General features: G+C 48.2%; 1 protein-coding gene across 2 annotated transcripts; it reads right to left on the bottom strand.

The window, feature by feature from the left end:
- Window positions 1–822: 822 nt before the first annotated feature.
- On the bottom strand, window positions 823–11878 carry mrps23 (mitochondrial ribosomal protein S23). 2 transcript variants are annotated; one of them, XM_060848000.1, is made up of 5 exons: window positions 11774–11878; window positions 10424–10600; window positions 6456–6533; window positions 2641–2764; window positions 823–1221 (listed from the first exon to the last, which is right to left on the bottom strand). In XM_060848000.1, exons 1-5 carry the CDS (start codon window positions 11815–11817, stop codon window positions 1060–1062), a joined length of 585 nt encoding a protein of 194 aa, XP_060703983.1. In that variant the 5' UTR covers window positions 11818–11878; the 3' UTR covers window positions 823–1059. The 2 variants fall into 2 exon arrangements, with proteins under 2 accessions (XP_060703983.1, XP_060703984.1); XM_060848001.1 differs by having other exon boundaries at window positions 10547–10600.
- Window positions 11879–21177: the final 9299 nt, after the last annotated feature.

The following is a 21177-nucleotide window of genomic DNA, read 5'->3' as shown; positions in this document are numbered from 1 at the left end:
ATCCTCACACAACTATACTGTAACAAAGAATTTAATTAAATAGTCAGTACCACCTTCATAACTCTACCAGTGTGGTACTCAGGCAGTGACAGCACTGGAAGCCCCATTTCTCACAATGTACCAACATGCAGGATTTGTTTTAATTTGCACACTGTGCTCGAGAAACCTCTGACACTGAGCGCCTCAGCTCCCAAATGAAAAGTGATCATTTGGTCAAGTTGCTGGTGCGTGTGTAACTCAGGTACCAAACAGTGACCCAGAGAAGCAAGGGGAAAAGAAAGGATATTAATTTCAAAAAGTACATTTACAACTGGCTGCATGAATATGTCGTTGCAGTCTGGCAGTGGGTTTGGGGGAATGTTGTTCCATGTCAAAATGTTTGATTAGCACTAGATTTTAGATTAGATTCCCTACAGTACGGAAACAGGCCCTTCGGCCCAACCAGTCCACACCGACCCTCCATAGAGTAACCCACCCCAATCCATTTCCCTCTGACTAATGCACCTAACACAATGGGCAATTTAGCGTGGCCAAATCACCTGACCAGCACATCTTTGGACTGTGGGAGGAAACCCATGCAGACACAGAGAGAACATGCAAACTCCATACAGACAATCTGCCCAAGGCTGGAATCGAACCTGGGACCCCAGTGCTGTGAGGCAGCAGTGCTAACCACTGAGCCACCGTGCCGCCCTTAGCACAGTGCATTGGCAGCTACCAAGGCTCATTTTCCTTTCAGTAAGTTATTTGGAAAAATAAACTGCAGGAGCACTCCAATCAACCTGTACACAAAACTGGGATTGTTAAAATCTAAGTAACAGGTTGTATTTAACTAGCTCATGATTTAATGAAGGTGCTGGACCTGACAGTTATTACAAATCAGTCTGTTGAAGACTATCGATTGCCAGATTTTCCAATTTAAGTAGACTGCAACATTCAGGAATAATGCACAACACTTCAGGGGCAAGCCCTGGGATTTGGAGGTGGGGAGGGGGTGGAGTTGCTGTTCATTTTCACTTGTACAAAACAGTTCGTAAGCGTGTGGTGAGCAGACACCTGTCAGTGCGACTGTGTCTCTTGTTGTGCCTGGAGCTGTCTCTCCTCCTGAGCTAGTCCTTGCTGCTCCTCCTGCATCCCTTTCAGCAGGTCTTGCAGCTTCATGTCCAACACTGGGTTCCGTGCCTTGGAGTCCTGGGGATTGTCACTCATTAAGCCCGATATCTGAAAAGCACAACAAGTTATTTGGGGAGGGTTAGACAGCGATGGATACTTGCCCGAGTTTGACTTGCACCACCTTTCTCACAGCTGGCTCTTACAAACAGCAATGAAGCCAAAAGCCCAGTGTCGATGGAGGGATCAACATTGACCAAGAAAACTAGGGAGATCTACCCTGCTCTTCCTCCAGCCAGACCACGAGATCCCTCGCAATCACCTAAGCAGCCTTGCATTAAAGTTGCATCCAGAAGTCAGCACTAACGTGTATACGCAGTCTCACTGGAATGTGTATATTGTGATTCAAAGCAGCTGATACTAACTGGGGAAAGATCAGGGCATGCTTAAATAGGCCAGTCTTTTGGACCCTTCTGTGGAGTGGTAGTGCCCCTACCTCTGGGTCAGAAGGCACAGACCCAAGTCTCATGGTCCAGATGTGCACAGTAACATCTCTGAACAGATTGACTAGAAATATCTCCAAGAACCAGACCTTGTATTTTACAGTTAAACAGTATTAAGAAACAAGCCTGGTTGAGGTGGCCGTAAACAAGTCCTGGGCAGCTGAGCTGGTCATGCAGCCTGACGGCCTGCCTCTCTTCTCGAGCTCCTTTCGTACCTGGGTGACCCCAGGAGGATGAGGAGGACGTGGTCTTCACGGGTGCACCAGGTCTCCTGTGACTGGAGGGCAGTGCTGGGCTCGCCTTGCACCCCACAACCAGACTTCAGTTTAAATTTTACCAGGTTCATTTGGAGATTTGATTTTTGTTAAAGTGCATGCATAAGAGGCCTCCACGGGTTCATCTGGTTAATTCAGTTCAACTGCTTGAAAGTAACTAATTCCCCGTGTAGCAGCGAGCTGGTCTGTAGAAGGGGACCTGACTCTGCACTTATACAGCACTGAGTAAAGTGAATAAACCAATGTGGAAGAGGGGCTAGTTCTGCCAGAGAGATGCTTCGCAGATTAACTCAGCAGCTCCAACACAGCAGCATTCCTGCCACCTTAGACTTGTTTTTCTGGGAGTGGGGAGGTGGGGTAGGGGTCTGGATTACAGCTCAAGGCAGCGGAGTGAAGCTTGATTCCCAAATCTTTGGTCAGGACGACTGGATAGAATCGTGGAAATCCCTACAGTGTGGAAACAGGCCATTCAGCCCAACAGGTTCATACCGACCCTCCAATGAGTATCCCACCCTGTTACTTTTACAATTACCCCTGACTAATGCACCAAACCTACACATCGCTGAACACTATGGGCAATTTCTGCAGGCCAATTCACCAAACCGGCACACCTTTGGATTGCGAGAGGAAACCCACGCAGACACGGGGAGGATGTGCAAACTCCTCACAGAGAGATAGTATCTCTCCTTTCCAAGCTACCACACCCAAGCACCAACACACTCAGGGTGGAAACAAATTTGGGTGATACTCACTCCGGCTCGGCCTCTCCTTCGCAACACAACTCCGTCCAAGAGCAGTGCCCGGCTGGTCGCCTCGAACAACTTCTCTTCGTCCACTTCACCTCGTGCCTCCAGTTCCTGGTACTTTTCCACAAACCTAGGGAAGAGAAGGTCAGGCATGGTGTGGAGCTCCCAACCTCAGGCAGGAATCCAACAAAAACAGAAGGCAAAAAAAATACCCTGGGACACATGTACGGCTGAGAGAAAGTGAGGACTGCAGATGCTGGAGATCAGAGTCGAGAGTGTGGTGCCGGAAAAGCGCAGCTGGTTAGGCAGCATCTGAGGAGCAGGAGAATCAATGTTTCAGGCATAAACCCTTCATCAGGACTTGTGCAGCTGATCCCAGGTTCAGGCAGAATTTACCTAGACTGGAAATGGCTGAACACCTTTTTGGAAACCAAGTTTGAGATTTCAGTTGTGGGTGAAGATAGTTTATAAATTACCAGAAAGCTGTAAGTGTTAATAAACTAGGGCTTTACAAACGGGACAAAGAGAGGATGAACGTGGTCAGCTGACTTGGAAGCTGGTCCAGGAGACAGACGCAGTAACAAAGACCAGGGCAGCACAGGAGACAACCATTCAGCCCATTAGCTCTGCGATGGTTCTTTTGAACAGCAATCCATTAATCCCTCTCTTAATTCTTGTGTTGCAATACCATGTATATGCTCCTTTAAGAAGTGTAACTACGCACACCTTGGCACGCTTATTTGTTGCTGGGGTGGGGGAGGGCAGGGTTCCCTAGTGGAGGAATGTCTACACCAGAGTCTCCCTCCTTCCCATCAGGGATCTGGGGTGGAGGCTGATGCATACAGCAGTCCTTTATAACCACAGATTGCAGCGGTTCACAGGCTCCCCGCCTGACCGTTTGTTTTGTGGTACTGTGGTGCCCGTATGCATATTGGCCGTGGGGCGTTTGCACTCCCTTGTCAGTTAGGAGAGAAACCTTTTGTTGTGCTTTTGGTTGCACCTTAGCCCATGCTCCTGGTATTAGGACACCCGGTGCCGAGGGGTGTGGGCAGGTCGGAGAATCTCCTCGTCGGCCCGACCGGTTAAATAGGTCCAGGCAGTGGGTGGTGGAGGGGGTCATCTCTGAAGACTGCCTGCTCCTCTCCTGTGGTCACGTCCGAGCCTGGGTGTCATTGCAGAGGGAGCAGGCAGTGTCCATCAGAGCTCTCGATGCCTTGAGAGAGAGATTGGTACTGTGGGAGATTCAGTGCTTTATTTCCCCCCCGAATCCACTCTGATTTAGTCCCCTCGCTCTCTCCTTACCTACTCCCCCACTTCATTTTTTTGATGTTAGCTTTGCCCTGAACAGGCCATATGTGTAAATATTCAATTGTATAATAAAGTCTATTCACAACAGTGTCTTTTGTTTGGTTTCACTATACGCGTGATTTTTTGAAGTAATGAAAAGGATTGATGAGGGCAGAGCAGTGAACATGATCCATATGGACTTCAGTAAGGCGTTCAACAAGGTTCCCCATGGGAGACTGATTAGCAAGGTTAGATCTCATGGAATACAGGGAGAACTAGCCATTTGGATACAGAACTGGCTCAAAGGTGGAAGACAGAGGGTGGTGGTGGAGGGTTGTTTTTCAGACTGGAGGCCTATGACCCAGTGGAGTGTCTCAAGGATCGGTGCTGAGTCCACTGCTTTTCGTCATTTACATAAATGATTTGGATGACAGCATAAGAGGTAAATATAGTAAGTTTGCAGATGACACCTAAATTGGAGGTGTCGTGGACAGCAAAGAGTATTACCTCAGATTACAACAAGATCTTGGTCAGATGAGCCAATGGGCTGAGGAGTGACAAATGGAGTTTAATTTAGATAAATGCGAAGTGCTGCATTTTGGGAAAGCAATGTTGCATGCAAGTCTGGTCTCCCTCCTATCGGAAAGATGTTACGAAACTTGAAAGGGATCAGTAAAGATTTAGAAGGATGTTGCCAGGGTTAGAGGATTTGAGCTACAGGGAGAGGCTGAATAGGTTGGGGCTGTTTGCCTCGGAGCGTTGGAGGCTGAGAGGGGGGACCTGAAAGAGGTTTATAAAATCATGAAGGGCATGGATAGGGTAAATAGACAAGGTCTCTCCCCTGGGGTGGGGGAGTCCAGAAATAGAGGGCATAGGTTTAGGGTGAGAGGGGAAAGATATAAAAGAGACCTGACACAGAATGCAATGTAATAATCCCATGCCTGCACAGCCTACAATTAGCGGCACTAGAAGTGAGATGTACAAAACAGGTTTCCAGTTAACACTATCCGATTATATCTGCAAATGAAAAGCAATCCCCCCCCACTATATCCTCATCATATGTTTTGTATGCTTACTTCAACTTAACAATTTATTTCAAACTACCCAATGGACAAATGGTTGGGGCACTGAACTTGTCACTTTTTAGTTAGTTATGTAGCTGGATTCAGTTAATTTGGTGTAAAAAAATGAGGTCTGCAGATGCTGGAGATCACAGCTGAAAATGTGTTGCTGATCAAAGCACAGCAGGCCAGGCAGCATCTCAGGAATAGAGAATTCGACGTCTCGAGCATAAGCCCTTCATCAGGAATGAGAGAGAGTAGCCGATTCAGGGGATCAGAAACAGCCTTGACTAGAGTAATCTAGGGGTGGGCTGAGAGATAAATGGGAGGGGATGTAAAGCCCCTCCCACTTATCTCTTAACCCCGCCCCAGCCCACAAGCCTCACTCCAGACAAAGGACCTATGCTCGAAACGTCGATTCTCCTGCTCCTCGGATGCTTGCCTGGCTGGCTATGCTTTTCCAGCACCACACTTTATGACTCTGATCTCCTGCGTCTGCAGTCCTCACTTTCTCCTAATCGGGGGGGGGGTGTGCTGGAGACAAAGGTTAGAGACTAGACCATCCACCTGGGTCAATCTCAGGCCAGAGGACAAGAGACAGTGAACGGTGATCACGCCAGAGAAACAAAGTCCTCACGGCAAAGTCTCCAACTGAGATCATCGTGCGCAGCAAAGCAGCCATGGACAGCGTGAACCTACAATCCACAGCTCATGTGTAAGCGGCAGTCACCCATTGGTTCATCTACAGATTGCATCAACATCCTGAGGGAGTGACCATTAACCAGAAAATGAACTGAACCAGCCATATCCCCACTGTAGCTAGGTTAGAGACTGGGGATTCACCTCCTGACTCCCCAAAGCCTGTCCACCAACTACAAAGCACAAGTCAGGAGTGTGATGGAATACTCCCCGCTCGCCTGGATGGGTACAGTTCCAACAACACTCATGAAGCTTGACACTATCCAGGTCAAAGCAGCCCGCTTGACTGGCACCCAATCTGCCAACCACAACATTCATTGCCCCCATCAGTGATATATAGAAAATATAGAATCCCTACAGTGTGGAAACAGGCCCTTCAGCCCAATAATGCACAGTTGCAGTATGTGTGTACCATATACAAGATGCACTGTAACAAATCATCAAGGCTGCTAAGACAGCACTTCCCAAACTCATTACCCCTTCCACCTTGAACGACAAAGGCAGCAGATCCATGGGAACGCCTCCACCACCTGCCAGCTCCCCGCTACGTCACTCACCACCCTGACTCGGATATATATTACTGTTCCATTATGTCATCCTTACAGAATAGTGCATCCCCCTATACGGTATGGACTGCAGCAAGTCACCAGCCCCTTCTCAAGGGCAATTAGGGATGGGTAATAAATGCCCACATCCAATTAATAAATGACAATAATCAACTGCTGGGTCTGGGCCAAGGAGGAAGCTAGGAATACAAACGAGGATCTTCCTTACCTTTGACAAGTGGAAACAAAATTGGATCGTGTGAAGTCAAAAGGTCTTGGGCCATTCCCATACACCTCATAGAATTTCCTGCAATTAAAAATGCAGAATAAAGCAAGTTTATGTGTATCAAATAGCTCCTCAAACCTTGTCCATCATTCAATGAGACCTGGGACACCCTGGTTTTACATCGGGACATTTGCACAAACCCTGACTTGCACCATCATGAAAACCAGCGAGGTTCACTTCAGTAACATCACTCGATTTCACCCCCTCTTGACTTGTCAGCTTTTAGAAGCCCTCACTCGTACCGTGGCTATTTCTGGACCTGACAACCAGAGTGTATTCCTGGCTGATCTTGCACACATTCCATCGCCCAGAAACTTGGAAGTCATCCAAAAATCTGCAACCTTTGTCTTAACTTGCAGCAAATCCCTTTTATCTATTACCCTGCGGTCACTGACCTACAAAGGATCCCGGTGAAGCAGCATCTTTAGTTCTAATATTTAATATGGGGTTCTAATATTTTCAAATTCCTCCCTGGTCTCTCATCTCTGCAATCTCCTTCAGCCCAAGGAAATATCTCCAGGATCTCTGTGCTCCTTGAACTTTCAGAAGCCCCAATTTTAATTGCCCTTCCCAGTGGTGATCACAGCTTCAGTTTGTGCCTGGGCTAACAGCTTTGCACTCCCCTCCCTACACCTCTCTGCCTCTTTCTTAAAGCCTCTCTCCCTGAGTAAGCTTTTTGGTCATCTGACCAGTACTCGCATGCAGCTCGGTGCCATGTTTTGTTTCAGAATGTTTCTGTGAAGTGCTTTGAGATGTTTTATTAATGAAAAGGTGCTATACAATTACAAGTTGTTTTTGTAGTGCTTGGCTCCAGCCAACTCCCAGTTGTCAGAGGGACCGTGTGCAGTGAGGTGTTTGCTTCAGCCATTACCGTAGCTTTGATTCTTCCCCTCCCCCCTGCTGTGATCGCCCCAAATCCCAGCCTCAGGGACAGGGAGATACTGAAGACTGCCTTTTCTGAGGGGAGCTGGGGCAGAAAGGAACACAGATCTGAACACACCCACAGCCACGGCATGTTCTTAGACCATCTGCTGGGGGAGAACCTTCAGTGAAAGAGCAGACTTGGAGAAATTTAAAGCAAGGAAGGAGGCGGTTCAGTGTCTGCGCTGACCAATAAACAGCTGCCCAGTCTAATCCCACATTCCACCTTTAAATCTATAGCCTTTTAAGTTGCAGTATTTTGCAATGTACAGCCAAATATTTCTTAAATATGATGAGAATTTTCACTTCTACCACACATTCAGACAGTAGGCCAAAACCCACCTTTCCTTCACTTTGCTTTGGGTGAAGGGACTTCCCCACAAACCCCTTCCCTCCTGTTATAAATCTCAACCCCCTGTGATGGACTCCTCAACCCAAGGGAACAAGGTCATCCTCACACACTATTTAGACGCCTCAATTTCTTAACAAATCAGTTAGTTTTCCTTTCAGCTTCCTCTGTTCTGCAAACCCTGGCCCTGCCAGATCAGTTGGTGATTAAAGAACACTTTGGAACTTTCATGGGAATCAAAACGATTAACACTCTGAACATATTGGGCTGATGAGAGCACAGCTAAACTTTATTAAACTGGATTCAGCTATACTATGTGATTAGAGATTTTTTTTTCCCCTCTGTTTGCACTGGTGAACTAAGCCGGACTTATCTTTATCTGCACTCCTCTCAGATGTTGGTTGCTTCCTTCAGGGAGCAACCGTTGTTTAACTTGTCTCTTATAGTCAGGACCACTGCTCCCGTATCTGCAGTTAGCAGCTGCTGGGAATGGAGGGGCCATGGTCAACATCACTTGCAGATGACATTGAGCTATATGCTGGGGATGGTGAACACACGGGGGAAAGGCAGGACTCCAAAGATTCACAACATGGACTGTCAGCTGGCAGAGAGAAGGTGTAAATATTACTGAAGACAACCTGGAGGAAGGGAGCACATTTAAGTATCTGGGATCGGGTGTGGGAGAGGTAGGAGTTTGGGATGGAAACGTAAGCTCTAGTTAGAAATAATGAGGCACAGCCTCACAGTGAAGGGTGGAAATTTAACACCATGATGAGGAAGAGTTTCTTCTCAAAGAGGATTGAGTCACAGAGATGTACAGAACAGAAACAGAGCCTCCGGTCCAATGCGTCCATGCTGACCAGATATTCTAAATTAATCTAGTTCCATTTGCCAGCATTTCGCCCATATCCCTCCAAACCCTTCCTATTCATATACCCATCCAGGTGCCTTTTAAATACTATAATTGTACCAGCCTCCACCACTTCCTCTGGCAGCTCATTCCATACACACACCACCCTCTGCGTGAAAATGTTACCCCTTAGGTCTCCCTTTTAAATCGTTCCCCCCTCACCTTAAACCTATTCCCTCTAGTTCTGGACTCCCGACACCGGGGAAAAGACCTTGCCTGTTTATCCTATCAATGCCCCTCATGATTTTGTAAACCTCTAAGGTCGCCCCTCAGCCTCTGACACTCCAGGGAAAACAGCCCCAGCCTATTCAGCCTCTCCCTGTAGCTCAAACCCTCCAACCCTGGCAAAATCCTTGTAAATCTTTTCTGACCCCTTTCAAGTTTCACAACATCCTTCCTACAGGAAGGAGACCAGAACTGAGTGCAGATTCCAAAAGTAGTCCAAACAATGTCCTGTACAGCCACAACACGACCTCCCTACTCCTGTACTCGATGCACCGACCCTTTGGAACTCCTCGCCACAGAGAGCTGTGGAGGCAGAGACCTTATGTATATTTCAGGCTGAGATTAGATTCCCTACAGTGTGGAAACAGGCCCTTTGGCCCAACAAGTCCACACTGACCCTCTGAGGAGTAACGCACCCTGACCCATTCGCCTACCCTATATTTTACCCCTGACTAATGCACCTAACTCTATGGGCCATTTAGCATGGCCAATTCACCCTGACCTGCATAACTTTGGACTCCAGGAGGAAACGCTCACAGACACCAGGAGATGGTGCAAACTCCACACAGACAGTCACCTGAGGTGGGAATCAAACCTGGGTCCCTGGCACTGTGAGGCAGCAGTGCCAACCACTGAACCACCGTGCCACCAAATAAATGAGATAAATAGACTGATGATACATTGGGGAATTAAGGGTTATGAGGAAGAACTGGGGAGCAGGCTCAAGGGGCTGAATGGCCTACTCCCGTTCCTATTGCTTATGGTCTCAGTGCAGTAGGGTGGTACTCAAACCCAGCATCATTCCATTGTACTTCGGGAGCACTGAAATACCAAGGTGGAGATTGAATGGTGTCAGAGAGAGTGAGACAGTGAGAGACTGAAGGGGAGGAGGATGACCAAAAATGGATGGAAGGATGTGCCAGCAATTACATTAATGTAGCAGGATTGGACGAGAAATGAGTAACTGACAGTGGAGAACAGTGATCAACCAGCAACCCGAAGTGAAATGAGAGAAGGTGAAAGCTGAACTGGGATGCGGGAAATAGCTCAGCTGTCACCAAGCGTGGCTCCTCTCAGCCCCTTCGTTACATCCTTTATTTGGCCTATTACCATCTCCTTTCACTTTGTATTTTTGCAGAAAACCAATGGATTATGTCGTCACTTCAGGTATCAGCCCCAAATTCAGTTTCACAATCTGTCAGTCCATGTGGGTGTTGGATGGTCAGCACCTGAAAGAACTCCTGTTACCACCAGCCCTTTGATCACTTTTATCTTCTACTCTATCACATACAGTGCTTTCTGTTCTGTATCTCCTGCCTGAGATTTTCCCTGCCTCATTGTTCAATCGTTACAGCTCTAATCCTTTCTGGTTCAGACAAAAAAAATCACAGATCCAAAACATTTACAGCTTCTTACTGCAATGCTGAATCCTGACGGACAGTGTTTCTGGCATTTTAAACACCTGCAACACCACCAGCTGTCAAACAAAACGCAAACAGAACGTACGCTCGAATCGTGTCCTCCTGGTAGAAAATCTCCCGAACCGGGTCCTGCACTTTACCAAATCTCTCCTTCGGTTGCGCGTAGACTGGCTCATATTTTGGAGGGAAAGCAGCGTAAACATCGTACCAGCAAGGTTTCTCCGACTCCTTCATGACACCAGCTCGCAACAAGTCCCGCACCCTACAGTGTAAAACAAAGGCAAAGGGTTGGTGGATTTCCTCACCTTTATTTACCATAACAAACCGAGCCGAACCTAAAGACTGGATGTGCGGGAAACTACGAGGGAGGGGAGAGCGGGGGGGGAGGGGGAGGAGAAGGGGGGAGGAGGAGGAGAGGGGGAAGGAGGAGGAGGGGGGGAGGAGGAGGGAGGGGGGGAGGAGGAGGAGGAGGGAGGAGGAGGAGGAGGGGGGAGGAGGAGGAGGAGGAGGGGGGAGGAGGAGGGAGGGGGGGAGGAGGAGGAGGAGGGGACGAGGAGGAGGGAGGAGGAGGAGGAGGGGAGGAGGAGGGGGGAGGAGGAGGAGGAGGGGACGAGGAGGAGGGTGGAGGAGGAGGAGGGGTGAGGAGGGGGGAGGAGGAGGAGGAGGGGAGAAGGAGGAGGGGAGGAATGGGAGGAGGGGGAGGGGGGGGAGGAGGGGGAAGGAAGGAGGGAGGGAGGAGGAAGGAGGGAGGGAGGGGGAAGGAGGGAGGGAGGGGGAAGGAAGGAGGGAGGGAGGAGGTAGGAGGGAGGGAGGAGGAAGGAGGGAGGGAGGGGGAAGGCAGGGAGGGGGGAGGGAGGAGGGGGGAGGAGGGAGGGGAGGGAGGGGAGGAGGAGGGGGAGGAGGGGGGAGGAGGAGGGGGGGGGGGGGGGGGGGGGGAGGAGGGGGGGGGGGGGGGGGGGGGGGGGGGGAGGAGGGGGGGGGGGGGGGGGGGGGGGGGGGGGGGGGGGGGGGGGGGGGGGGAGGGGGGGGGGGGGGGGGGGGGGGGGAGGGGGGGGAGGGGGGGGGGGGAGGGGGAGGAGGAGGGGGGGGGGAGGAGGAGGAGGGGGGGGGGGGGAGGAGGAGGGGGGGAGGGGGAGGAGGGGGGGGGGGGGAGGAGGAGGGGGGGGGGGGGGGGGAGGGGGGGGGGGGGGGGGGAGGGGGAGGGGGGGGGGGGGGGGGGAGGAGGAGGGGGGGGGGGGGGGGGGGGGGGGGGGGAGGAGGGAAGGGGGGGGGGAGGGAGGGAGGGGGGGGGGGAGGGGGGGGGGGGGGGGGGGGGGGGGGAGGAGGGGGGGAGGAGGAGGAGGGGGGGAGGGGACGAGGGGGGTTTGGGGTGAGTGTGAATTCACATGAACACCCGGTCCGTGTGTCCTGACCCTCCCGTCTCCATCACCATCACCTGGTGAAGACGGTGCCGCATTTCTCCAGCCGAGTGCCCGCCATCGGGACACAGACCCTCACCCCCGCGCCGCCTCCTGAACCCTCAACCGGAAACAATCCACAGTCCTCCAGGCCCCGCCAATCAAACCCGAGCCAGGGGTGATCCATCCAGCGCGCGCACATCGATTAGAGAGGCCCCGCCCCTAGTGTGACTGACAGGCAGGCAAGGGGGCGGGGCTGGCTGCCTGCTCCAGGGGAGCCCTCAGGGCAGTGTACTACACTGCAGCTCATGTGTGGTAGTGTGTGGTGAATACTGTAGGTGTAAACACAGACTAGTGGTATATATTTAATATAGTTTATAAAATCATGAGGGGCATGGATAGGGTAAATAGGCAAAGTCTTTTCCCTGGAGTGGGTGAATCCAGAACTAGAGGGCATAGGTTTAGGGTGAGAGGGGAAAGATATAAAAGGGACGTAAGAGGCAACGTTTTCACACAGTGGGTGGTACGTGTATGGAATGAGCTGCTGGAGGAAGTGGTGGAGGCTGGCACAATTGCAACATTTATGGGCATATGAACAGGAAGGATTTGGAAGGATATGGACCAAGTGCTGGGAAACGGGATTAGATTAATTTGGGATATCTGGTCGGCATGGGCGAGTTGGACCAAAGGATCTGTTTCTGTGCTGTACATCTCTATGACTCTGTGTGTAATATAAGTATCTGTGTTATACATAATATGAATACAGAAATACAGAAAGTGCTGGAGAAACTCAGCGACCTTGCAACACCTGGGAAAGAGAAACAGTTGATATTTCAAGTCCAATATCAGAGCCCAGAAAAGTGTTGGTGGGAGGTGGAGGGTCAAATAACCACAGTTAGAATACTGAATGGCCTAGTTAGAGTGAATGCTCATACCTACCACGAGTAATATGGTTATAGTTGGTGGAAGTCAGTCATTTAAGCTCCAAGACATCTCTGCATTTATTGCCCGTCCCTAGATATAAATAGCCTATCAATTCATTTGTGCTGAACAGCACCAAAGGTGTCAGTGAGCAGTTTGTCAGCACATTGACAGCAATGATTGACACAGAATTCACAAGTTACAATTAGACACAATGTATTTCCATTTAAATAGATCATTAAATCAAATGTTAACTTGGCAATAAAAACACATTTGAATCATTTGAAGCAAGTGGAACTTAAACCCAGGCCTCCTGGTCTAGAGGTAGAGAAACTACTACTGAAACACAAGAACCCTTAGTTCCTCAGGATAGTGTCTGAGCCAAACCACCTTTAGCCATTTCATCAATGACTTTCCCTCCATCATAAGGTCAGAAGCAGGGATGCTCAGCACCTATCACAAATCCCCTGGAATTCAGCTGTTTCGTCCATGAATGAACCAAAGCTGTAATGAAGATGAGAGTGGTGCTGGGAAAGCACGCACGTCAGGCAGAATATCAGAGGAGCAGGAAAATCAACATTTCGGGCAGGTGCCTAATGAAGGGCTTTTGCCCATAACGTAGATTTCCCTGCTCCTCGGATGCTGCCTGACCTGCTGTGCTTTTCCAACGTCACTCTCATCTTGACTCTAATTTCCAGCATCTGCAGTCCTCACTTTCGCAAAGCTGTAATGAAGTCAGGAGCTGAGTGGCCCTTGCAAAAGCCAAAGTGGGTGTCAATGAGCAGGTTATTCCAAAACACGTGCTGCTTGAAAGCACTGTTAACAACCCCTTTCATCATTTTTCCTCCTGTTTCCTCAGAAGCTGCCATCTGGTATTTTCTGTTTCAATGGGCCAGAGACCCGGGTTCAATTCCCGCCTCAGGCAACTATCTGTGTGGAGTTTGCGCATTCTCCCTGTGTCTGCGTGGGTTTCTTCCGGGTACTCCGGTTTCCTCCCACAGTCCAAAAATGTGCAGGTTAGGTGAATTGGCTATGCTAAATTGCCCATAGTGTTAGGTGAAGGGGTTAATATAGTGGAATGGGTCCAGGTGGATTGCTCTTCGGAGAGTCAGTGTGGACTTGTTGGGTCGAAGGGCCTGTTTCCACACTGTAGAGAATCTAATCTAATTTCATATTTCCACCTTGTGCTATATTTGTCTTTTGTATCCCAGGCAAACTACAGCTGCAGTTAATAAAAGTTGCAAGAGATGTAATCTCTAAGAATTGACAGGAGGACATTAATCAGATGTATCCCATCACTTAGCCTCTTAAAATAAGCCCCAATTGCATTACGTGCTGCATATTGTACTTTTTAAGAATTCACTCTGAGGACCTGGGCATCGTTGGTTGAATGAGCATTTATTTCCCGTCCCTAGTTACTCGTGTGTTAAATTACATAAATAACCTATCAATTCATTTGTGCTGAACAGCACCAAAGGTGTCAGTGAGCAGCTTGACAACACATTGACAGCAATTATTGGCACAGAATTCACAAGTTTGCGATTAGACACAAATTTATTTCCATTTAAATAGATCATTAAATCAAACGTCAACTTGGTTAAAAAAAAACAGATTTGAATCATTCCCATCAAAATATGATAGCTTTAATAAAAACACAACAGTACTGATCTCTCGAGTCCAACATCTACTCAACAAACTGATATAATAATCAGCCATATGACGAGATGTCAACCAGTGTGACATAAAACAATTACATCGTATCTCTATTAAATAAAGCTATTCTGGGACATCAGATCTCTCATTCCAGCGCATTAAACCCACTTAAAATTTGGGAAATTCAAATGAAAACTTGAGGAAAGGATTCTGCAGGAGTTTGCAGGACCTCTCCTGGGTTAACTGGAGGTGGGTTCTGCTGAAGACTGTAGGAGCTCTCTAGGGATAACAGGAGGAGTGTGCTGCTGGTGACTGTAGGAGCCATACTGGGTTTTCAAGGGGCTGTGCTGGGTTTAGTGGAGGAGACCTCTGCTAGAAACTGTGGGAGTTTTGCTGGCTTTTCTGGGGGCTCTGCTGGAAACTGGGAGCGCTTTTGGGTTTACAGAGGGTACTAACGGGGACTCTGCTGGGTGTACGCGAGGAGGACTCTGTTGGAGATTGTAGGAGCTCTTCTGGATTTAAAGGAGAAGGGCTCTGCTGGCAACTACAGGAGCTCTGCCAGGTTTACCGGAAAACTGTGGGAGCTCTGCTGGGTTTACAGAGGGTTCTGCTGGAAGCTGTGGGAGCTCTGCTGGGTTTACAGAGAGTTCTGCTGGAAGATGTGGGAGCTCTGCTGGAGACTGTATAAGCTTTGCTGGGTTTACAGTAGGAACTCTGCTGGAGACTGTAGGAACTCTGATGGGTTTATATGAAGTTCTACTGGAAACAGCGCTCTGCTGAGTTTACCGGAGGGTTCTGCTGGACATTGTATGAGCGCTGCTGGGTTTTACAGGAGGAGGGCTCTGCTGGAGACTGTGGGAGCTCTGCTGGGTTTACAGGATGAGGGCTCTGCTGGAGACTGTGGGCGCTCTGCTGGGTTTACAGGATGAGGGCTCTGCTGGAGACTGTGGGAGCTCTGCTGGGTTTACAGAATGAGGGCTCTGCTGGAGACTGTGGGAGCTCTGCTGGGTTTACAGAATGAGGGCTCTGCTGGAGACTGTGGGAGCTCTGCTGGACTTGCAGGAGGAGGTCTGCGCTGGTAATTATGCTGTCAGTCATAATCGTAAAGAGATTATTAATCAGATTCATGCTCTTAAAACCAAAATAATAATTAATCCTATATTTCCAGCTCCTTAAATTCTTCCTAAAACTGTTTCCAGCATATCATAGTGTTACTTTGTGTAAATGGTATAACCATCTACCAACACACTGTGAATAGCACGAGAGACATTTAGTCAAGTCATTCACTGAATTCTGAAGTTGTTCCTGCGAAACTGTGAACAAGGACCCAAGGTCAGAGGAACAGCAGTCAGACTGAAATGAAGGTAAAAGGTGACACGGTATCACATCTGTTATCCATTCCTAACTGCCTTCTGGGGAGATGATGTGGTGTGCTGCCTTCTTGAACCACTGCAGTCCATGTACTCGAGGTACAGTTAGGAGGGGAGTCCCCGGATTCTGACCCTTACATGATCGGCAACATGGTCAGGATTGTGGGTGGCTTTGAACTTGCTGTTGGTGTCCCTCTATGTTAGCAGTCCTTTGTCTTTTTAGATAGGAGAGATTGCAAGTCTGGAGGAGGAGACTTAATGGAGCTAAACTTAACAAAGTGTTAACGGGCAGTTCTAGACCCTCCAGCCATAGGAAGTAAGCTTGCTCAATCTCTCGATGTATGAATATAAATAAAATGCTCTGAATACCTTACAGATTCAAAACGTACTGTTATACATTGTAACCACCAAGCGATCAATGTTTTAAATTATATAATATCAAAATCTGACTAAGTTGCTGAATTCTATTCATTGGAAGCCAGATATTGAAGCCCTATGGTAGTACTTATCTGAAAGGTTGCTTCATCTTTATGTCTACCATTGTAACATAACAGAGCCCCTCTGAACAGATTGATGAGAAAATATCTCTAATTCCCATCTGATGAGGAAACATTAGATTAGATTCCCGACAGTATGGAAACAGGCCCTTCGGCCCAACAAGTCCACACCGATCCTCCGAAGAGTAACTCATCCAGACCCAGTATCTTACCCTACACTTACCCCTGACCAATACACCCAACCTACATATCCCTGAACACCATGGGCAATTTAGCATGGCCAATTCACCTGACCTATACATCTTTGGGTTGGGGGAGGAAACCGGAGCACCCAGATGACACCCACCAAGACACGGGGAGAATGTGCAAACTCCACACAGACAGTTGCCCGAGACTGGAATTGAACCTAGGTCCCTAGCAGTGAGGCAGCAGGGCTAAACACTGAGCCACCGTGCCACCCCAAAGATTGGGTTAAGTCAGAGTTTAATTGCCATCTGGTATTGGCAATAGGGGAATTAGATATTTTCCAATCAACCTATCACAGAGATGTTATCACACACCTCTGGAGCAGGTAGCACCGAGACCTAGGCCTCCTGGCTCAGAAATAGAGATGCTACCACCACACAAGGGCCCAATAGGGGATTTATTTTTGTGGAGACAACTGAGCATCCAAAACCTTCTGGGATGGAGAGCTCTCAGTGAATTAACTGTGGTCACGTCAGGACCAGAGGCTTCCCTCTCCATTAGGGATAGACTATTGGTTACACAACTTGGGGGGGGGGGGAAGAACGAGAGGAGGAATGGCCTTCAGGATTTACCACAGCGCATCTGGGATTGAACTCAAGCTGGGTTAGGATTATTCCGAGCCAGACACTCTGTCTAGCCAACTGGGCTAACCAACCCTCTGTCCTAAGTAGCAATCTCATTCTGACATTGTGCCCACATCTTCAGCCCTGACATGAACAGAATGGGCCAAATGGTCTCCCTGTGCTCTGGGGGGAACCATTTTGCAAGACTCTGCTGCAGGTGACCCAGCTTGGGGAAAATAAACCACATGAGCATTAAATAAAATTACATTCCATTATTCTTTGAATGCTTGCATTTCTTAGAGTAGCCTGACCTACTATGTGCAGAGTCACATTGAGATCCTCTGGTAATTAAAATGTACTCTCCTCACCTCATGAGGAAGCTCAAGGACTCTCCAAGATAGACAGGCAAGAGGCTAAAAGAACACAGCAAGCCAGGCAGCATCAGGGGGTGGAGAGGTTGACGGTTCGGGTGTAACCCTTCTTCAGTTAACACCCAAAACGTTGCCGTCTCAATCTCTGGATGCTGCCTGGCTTGCTGTGTTCATCCAGCATCTGCAGTTTTTGGTTTATCTGTAAAGGACTCTCCAAAGCAAGATCTAGCCTTGAAACTGCGGCTTTGTCTAAAAGCAGACCACATCTTAGCACTGCATTCAAATCTACTAAATCACTCCCCTTTATGTCAAAGTCATGAATCAGACACCATTTCCCAGATATCAGCTTTCAGTGGTCAGGACCCACCTTTCACATATTAAAAAGCTCCATGTGAGTATACTTCATCGCTAATAAAGTGTAACATTCAGATTTGGTTACAGTCAGTCGGATTAAATGAGCTAAGGCAGAAATGGTCCATTTAACTATTTTTAAAACTGTATATATGTACATAAACATTCTGCAGAAATCCTGGATCCAGACATGTTTCCAGCTGACTTGTGTTCACTAGGGTTTAAATGTATATATTATTTTCGGGGGCCATTGGTTTACAGTGACTGAATAAGTCAAATTGCATTTTCATTACAAGGGCTATATTTAAGGATTTTATTCTCTGCTTGAGTTCCTTCTTCTGTTCAGGAAACAAGGTTTTTCACAAAGTGAAAAGGGGCTGCTTCTATCCATGATGTGGACAGGTTATTTTCCATGGCTGCAGAGCTTCTGCACTACTCAGGACTAAGCTGTGGAGCAATTTTAACAGTGCGTTGGTTAGCTCGACATGGTGTACAGCTCAGAGTCAAGATTAGGGTGGCGCTGGAAAAGCACAGCAGGTCAGGTAGCATCCGAGGAGCAGGAAAATCGATGTTTCGGGCATAAGCCCTTCATCAGGAATGAGCTAATTTTCCTGTTCTGCGGTTGCTGCCTGACCTGCTGTGCTTTTCCAGCGCCACCCTAATCTTGACTCTAATCTCCAGCATCTTCACTTTTGCCATGATGTACAGCTCAGAATGATCCCAGCTAGTGTTGGTTCAATCGCTGGAGGCCAAAACTTGTTTTTATTTAATCCCCCCACGAGCTTTATAGATAACTGGTTTGCAATTCAGAGTGACACCAGCAGCGTTCGTTCAATTCCCACACCAGCTGATGTTACCATAAAGGATTCCCCTTCTCAACCTCTCTCTTCATCTGAGACGTGGTGACCCTCAGGTTAAGATTAGATTAGATTAGATTAGATTCCCTACAGTGTGGAAACAGGTCCTTCGGCCCAACAACTCCACACCAACCGTCCGAAGAGCAACCCACCCAGACCCGTTCCCCTACATTTTTACCCCTGACACTACGGGCAATTTAGCGTGGCCAATTCACCTGACCCGCACATCTTTGGACTGTGGGAGGAAACCCACGCAGACACAGGGAGAATGTGCAAACTCCACACAGACAGTTGCCCAAGGTGGGAATTGAACCCGGCTCCCTGGCGCTGAGGCAGCAGTGCTAACCACTGTGCCACCCCAAAACCGCCACTCGTCATGTAAGCAGTCCCACTGCAACTTTAATAATCAAATAGTCTGCTTCAGAGAATCCCCACAGCATGGCAAGCAGACCATTTGGTCCATCAGATTCACATCAACCCTTTGAAGGACATCCCATTCAGACCCAGACCCAACCTCCACCTTACCCTTGAAGCCCTGCATTTCCTCTGGCTAATCCACTCTAACCTGCACATCTTTGGACTATGGGAGGAAACCCAAACCAAAGCAGGGAAAATGTGCAAACTCCACACGGACGGTCACCCTACGTTGGAATTGAACCCTGGTACCTGATACTGAGGCAGCAGTATTGCTCGAAAAGTCAATTTCGCTGCTCCTTGGATGCTGCCTGAACTGCTGTGCTCTTCCAGCACCACTAATCCAGCAGTGCTAAACACTGAGCCACCGTGCCACCTCATTATTTCTAATGGAGAGAGACGTCTATGGTTTGGAGGAGACCGTGGCTAATTGCCTGAGATCTCTGAAGCTCTCCATCCTAGTTGTAAACTATATTCAAGACGGGAATCAATAGCATTTGTGGACACTAAGAGTGTCACAGAGTGGAGGTTAAATGTCAGCCATAATCACACTGAAAGGCAGTGGGTTTGAGGGGTGCTATCATCTGCTTCGAGTCCCTGTTCTTACAACTACAGAAAGAGGAAAGATAGAATTCTGATGGTGAAATGGTCCTCGATGATTTTGCCATGTTCAGCACCAGTGCACTTATCTGAGTCCACCACAGACACCGTATGCTTTCCCTGGAGCGTCGGAGGCTGAGGGGTGTCCTTATAGAGGTTTACAAAATTATGAGGGGCATGGATAGGATAAATAGACAAAGTCTTTTCCCTGGGGTCGGGGAGTCCAGAACTAGAGGGCATAGGTTTAGGGTGAGAGGGGAAAGATATCAAAGAGACCTAAGGGGCAATCTTTTCACACAGAGGGTGATACGTGTATGGAATGAGCTGCCAGAGAATGTCCATTCTTTGGTGTGACATCAGATATACTCTTGACTGACACTTAGAACACAGGAACTAGGAGCAGGAATAGGTGTCTGGCTCCTTGAGCCTGCTCCGCCATTCAATAAGATCATGGCTGATCCTTTCATGGACTCAGCTCCACTTACCTACCCTCTCACCATATCCCATAATTCCTTTATCGTTCAAAACAAAAACTACCTTAGCTTTAAAAATGTTTACTGAAATAGTGTTAACTACTTAATTGGGCAGGGAATTCCATAGATTCACAACCCACTGGGTGAAGAATTCCTTCTCAATTCAGTCTTAAATCTGCTCCCCCTAATTTTGAGGCTAAGCCTCTTGTCCTAGTTATACCTGCCAGTGGAAACATCCTCTCCACCTCCAACTAAGCTATTCCCTTCACAATTTTAGATGCTTCAATAAGATTTCCTCCCTCATTCTTGTAAACTCCAATGAATATAATCCCAGTCTCCTCAGTCTCTCCTCATAAGCCAACCCCCTCAACTCCGGAATCAAACTTGTGAACCTCCTCTGCAGCCCCTCTAGTGCCAGGACAACATTCCTGTGTGTCGGTCATTATTGAGGAGATGGAAGTCTTATCCCAGAAAAAGCTACACAATAACCAGCAATGTTATCACAGCACTGCCATGTGCAATGCAATATTATCAGATATCACTTCAGGACCAACCGACTGCAAAAATACCATTGTCTGCACAATCCTGGGCGATGGCGTAGTTTAGGGGATTTTTCACATAGTGGGGATAAAGTTAATACAAAGCAGCAGTTATTGAATTTTAATCCAATTTTAATCTGCACAAAAAAACCTGTAATCTTTATCAGTGATAACGTTTACTTTTAAAAAACTGTCTGACTGCAAAACATTTCCTTTCACAATTAAAGCAAAATTCTGTGGATACTTAGAAAGCAATGAACTCGATAGGTACAATCCCAATGACCCGAAGCCATAATAGTTACAAAGTATGTAATAGTCTCTCTTTGCAGTGCTCACTCCCCACCCACAACCCCCCCCAAATCTAATGCAGGACAATGTATTTTCTAAATTTAAATCAACTTACTTGGACACGTTATAACACATCTCCGTAGCACTCGGGATTTAAATCTGGACCTTCTGATTGAGGAGACTACCACAGTTCATCACAGGGAGTCCGCACCCGCCCACCCCACTTTTTGCAGGACCAAGCAGCTTGGTCACCAATTAAAACTGGTGCTTAAAGATCAGGCAGCAACATCCTGAGAGTA

This window comes from Hemiscyllium ocellatum, chromosome 31, assembly GCF_020745735.1.
Source record: "Hemiscyllium ocellatum isolate sHemOce1 chromosome 31, sHemOce1.pat.X.cur, whole genome shotgun sequence".
NCBI lineage: Eukaryota > Metazoa > Chordata > Chondrichthyes > Orectolobiformes > Hemiscylliidae > Hemiscyllium > Hemiscyllium ocellatum.
The sequence above is the reverse complement of the archived record's forward strand: the minus strand, read 5'-3'. Positions and strand labels throughout refer to the sequence as shown.

Coding starts and splice junctions, on each gene's coding strand:
- mrps23 (XM_060848000.1), bottom strand. CDS start 11,817: ATGGCGGGCACTCGGCTGGAGAAATGCGGCACCGTCTTCACCAG. Junction 2,765..6,455: donor TTTGTTTCCACTTGTCAAAG/GTAAGGAAGATC, acceptor TCTCTTCCCTAG/GTTTGTGGAAAAGTACCAGG. Junction 1,222..2,640: donor GAAGGAGAGGCCGAGCCGGA/GTGAGTATCACC, acceptor TGTGCTTTTCAG/ATATCGGGCTTAATGAGTGA.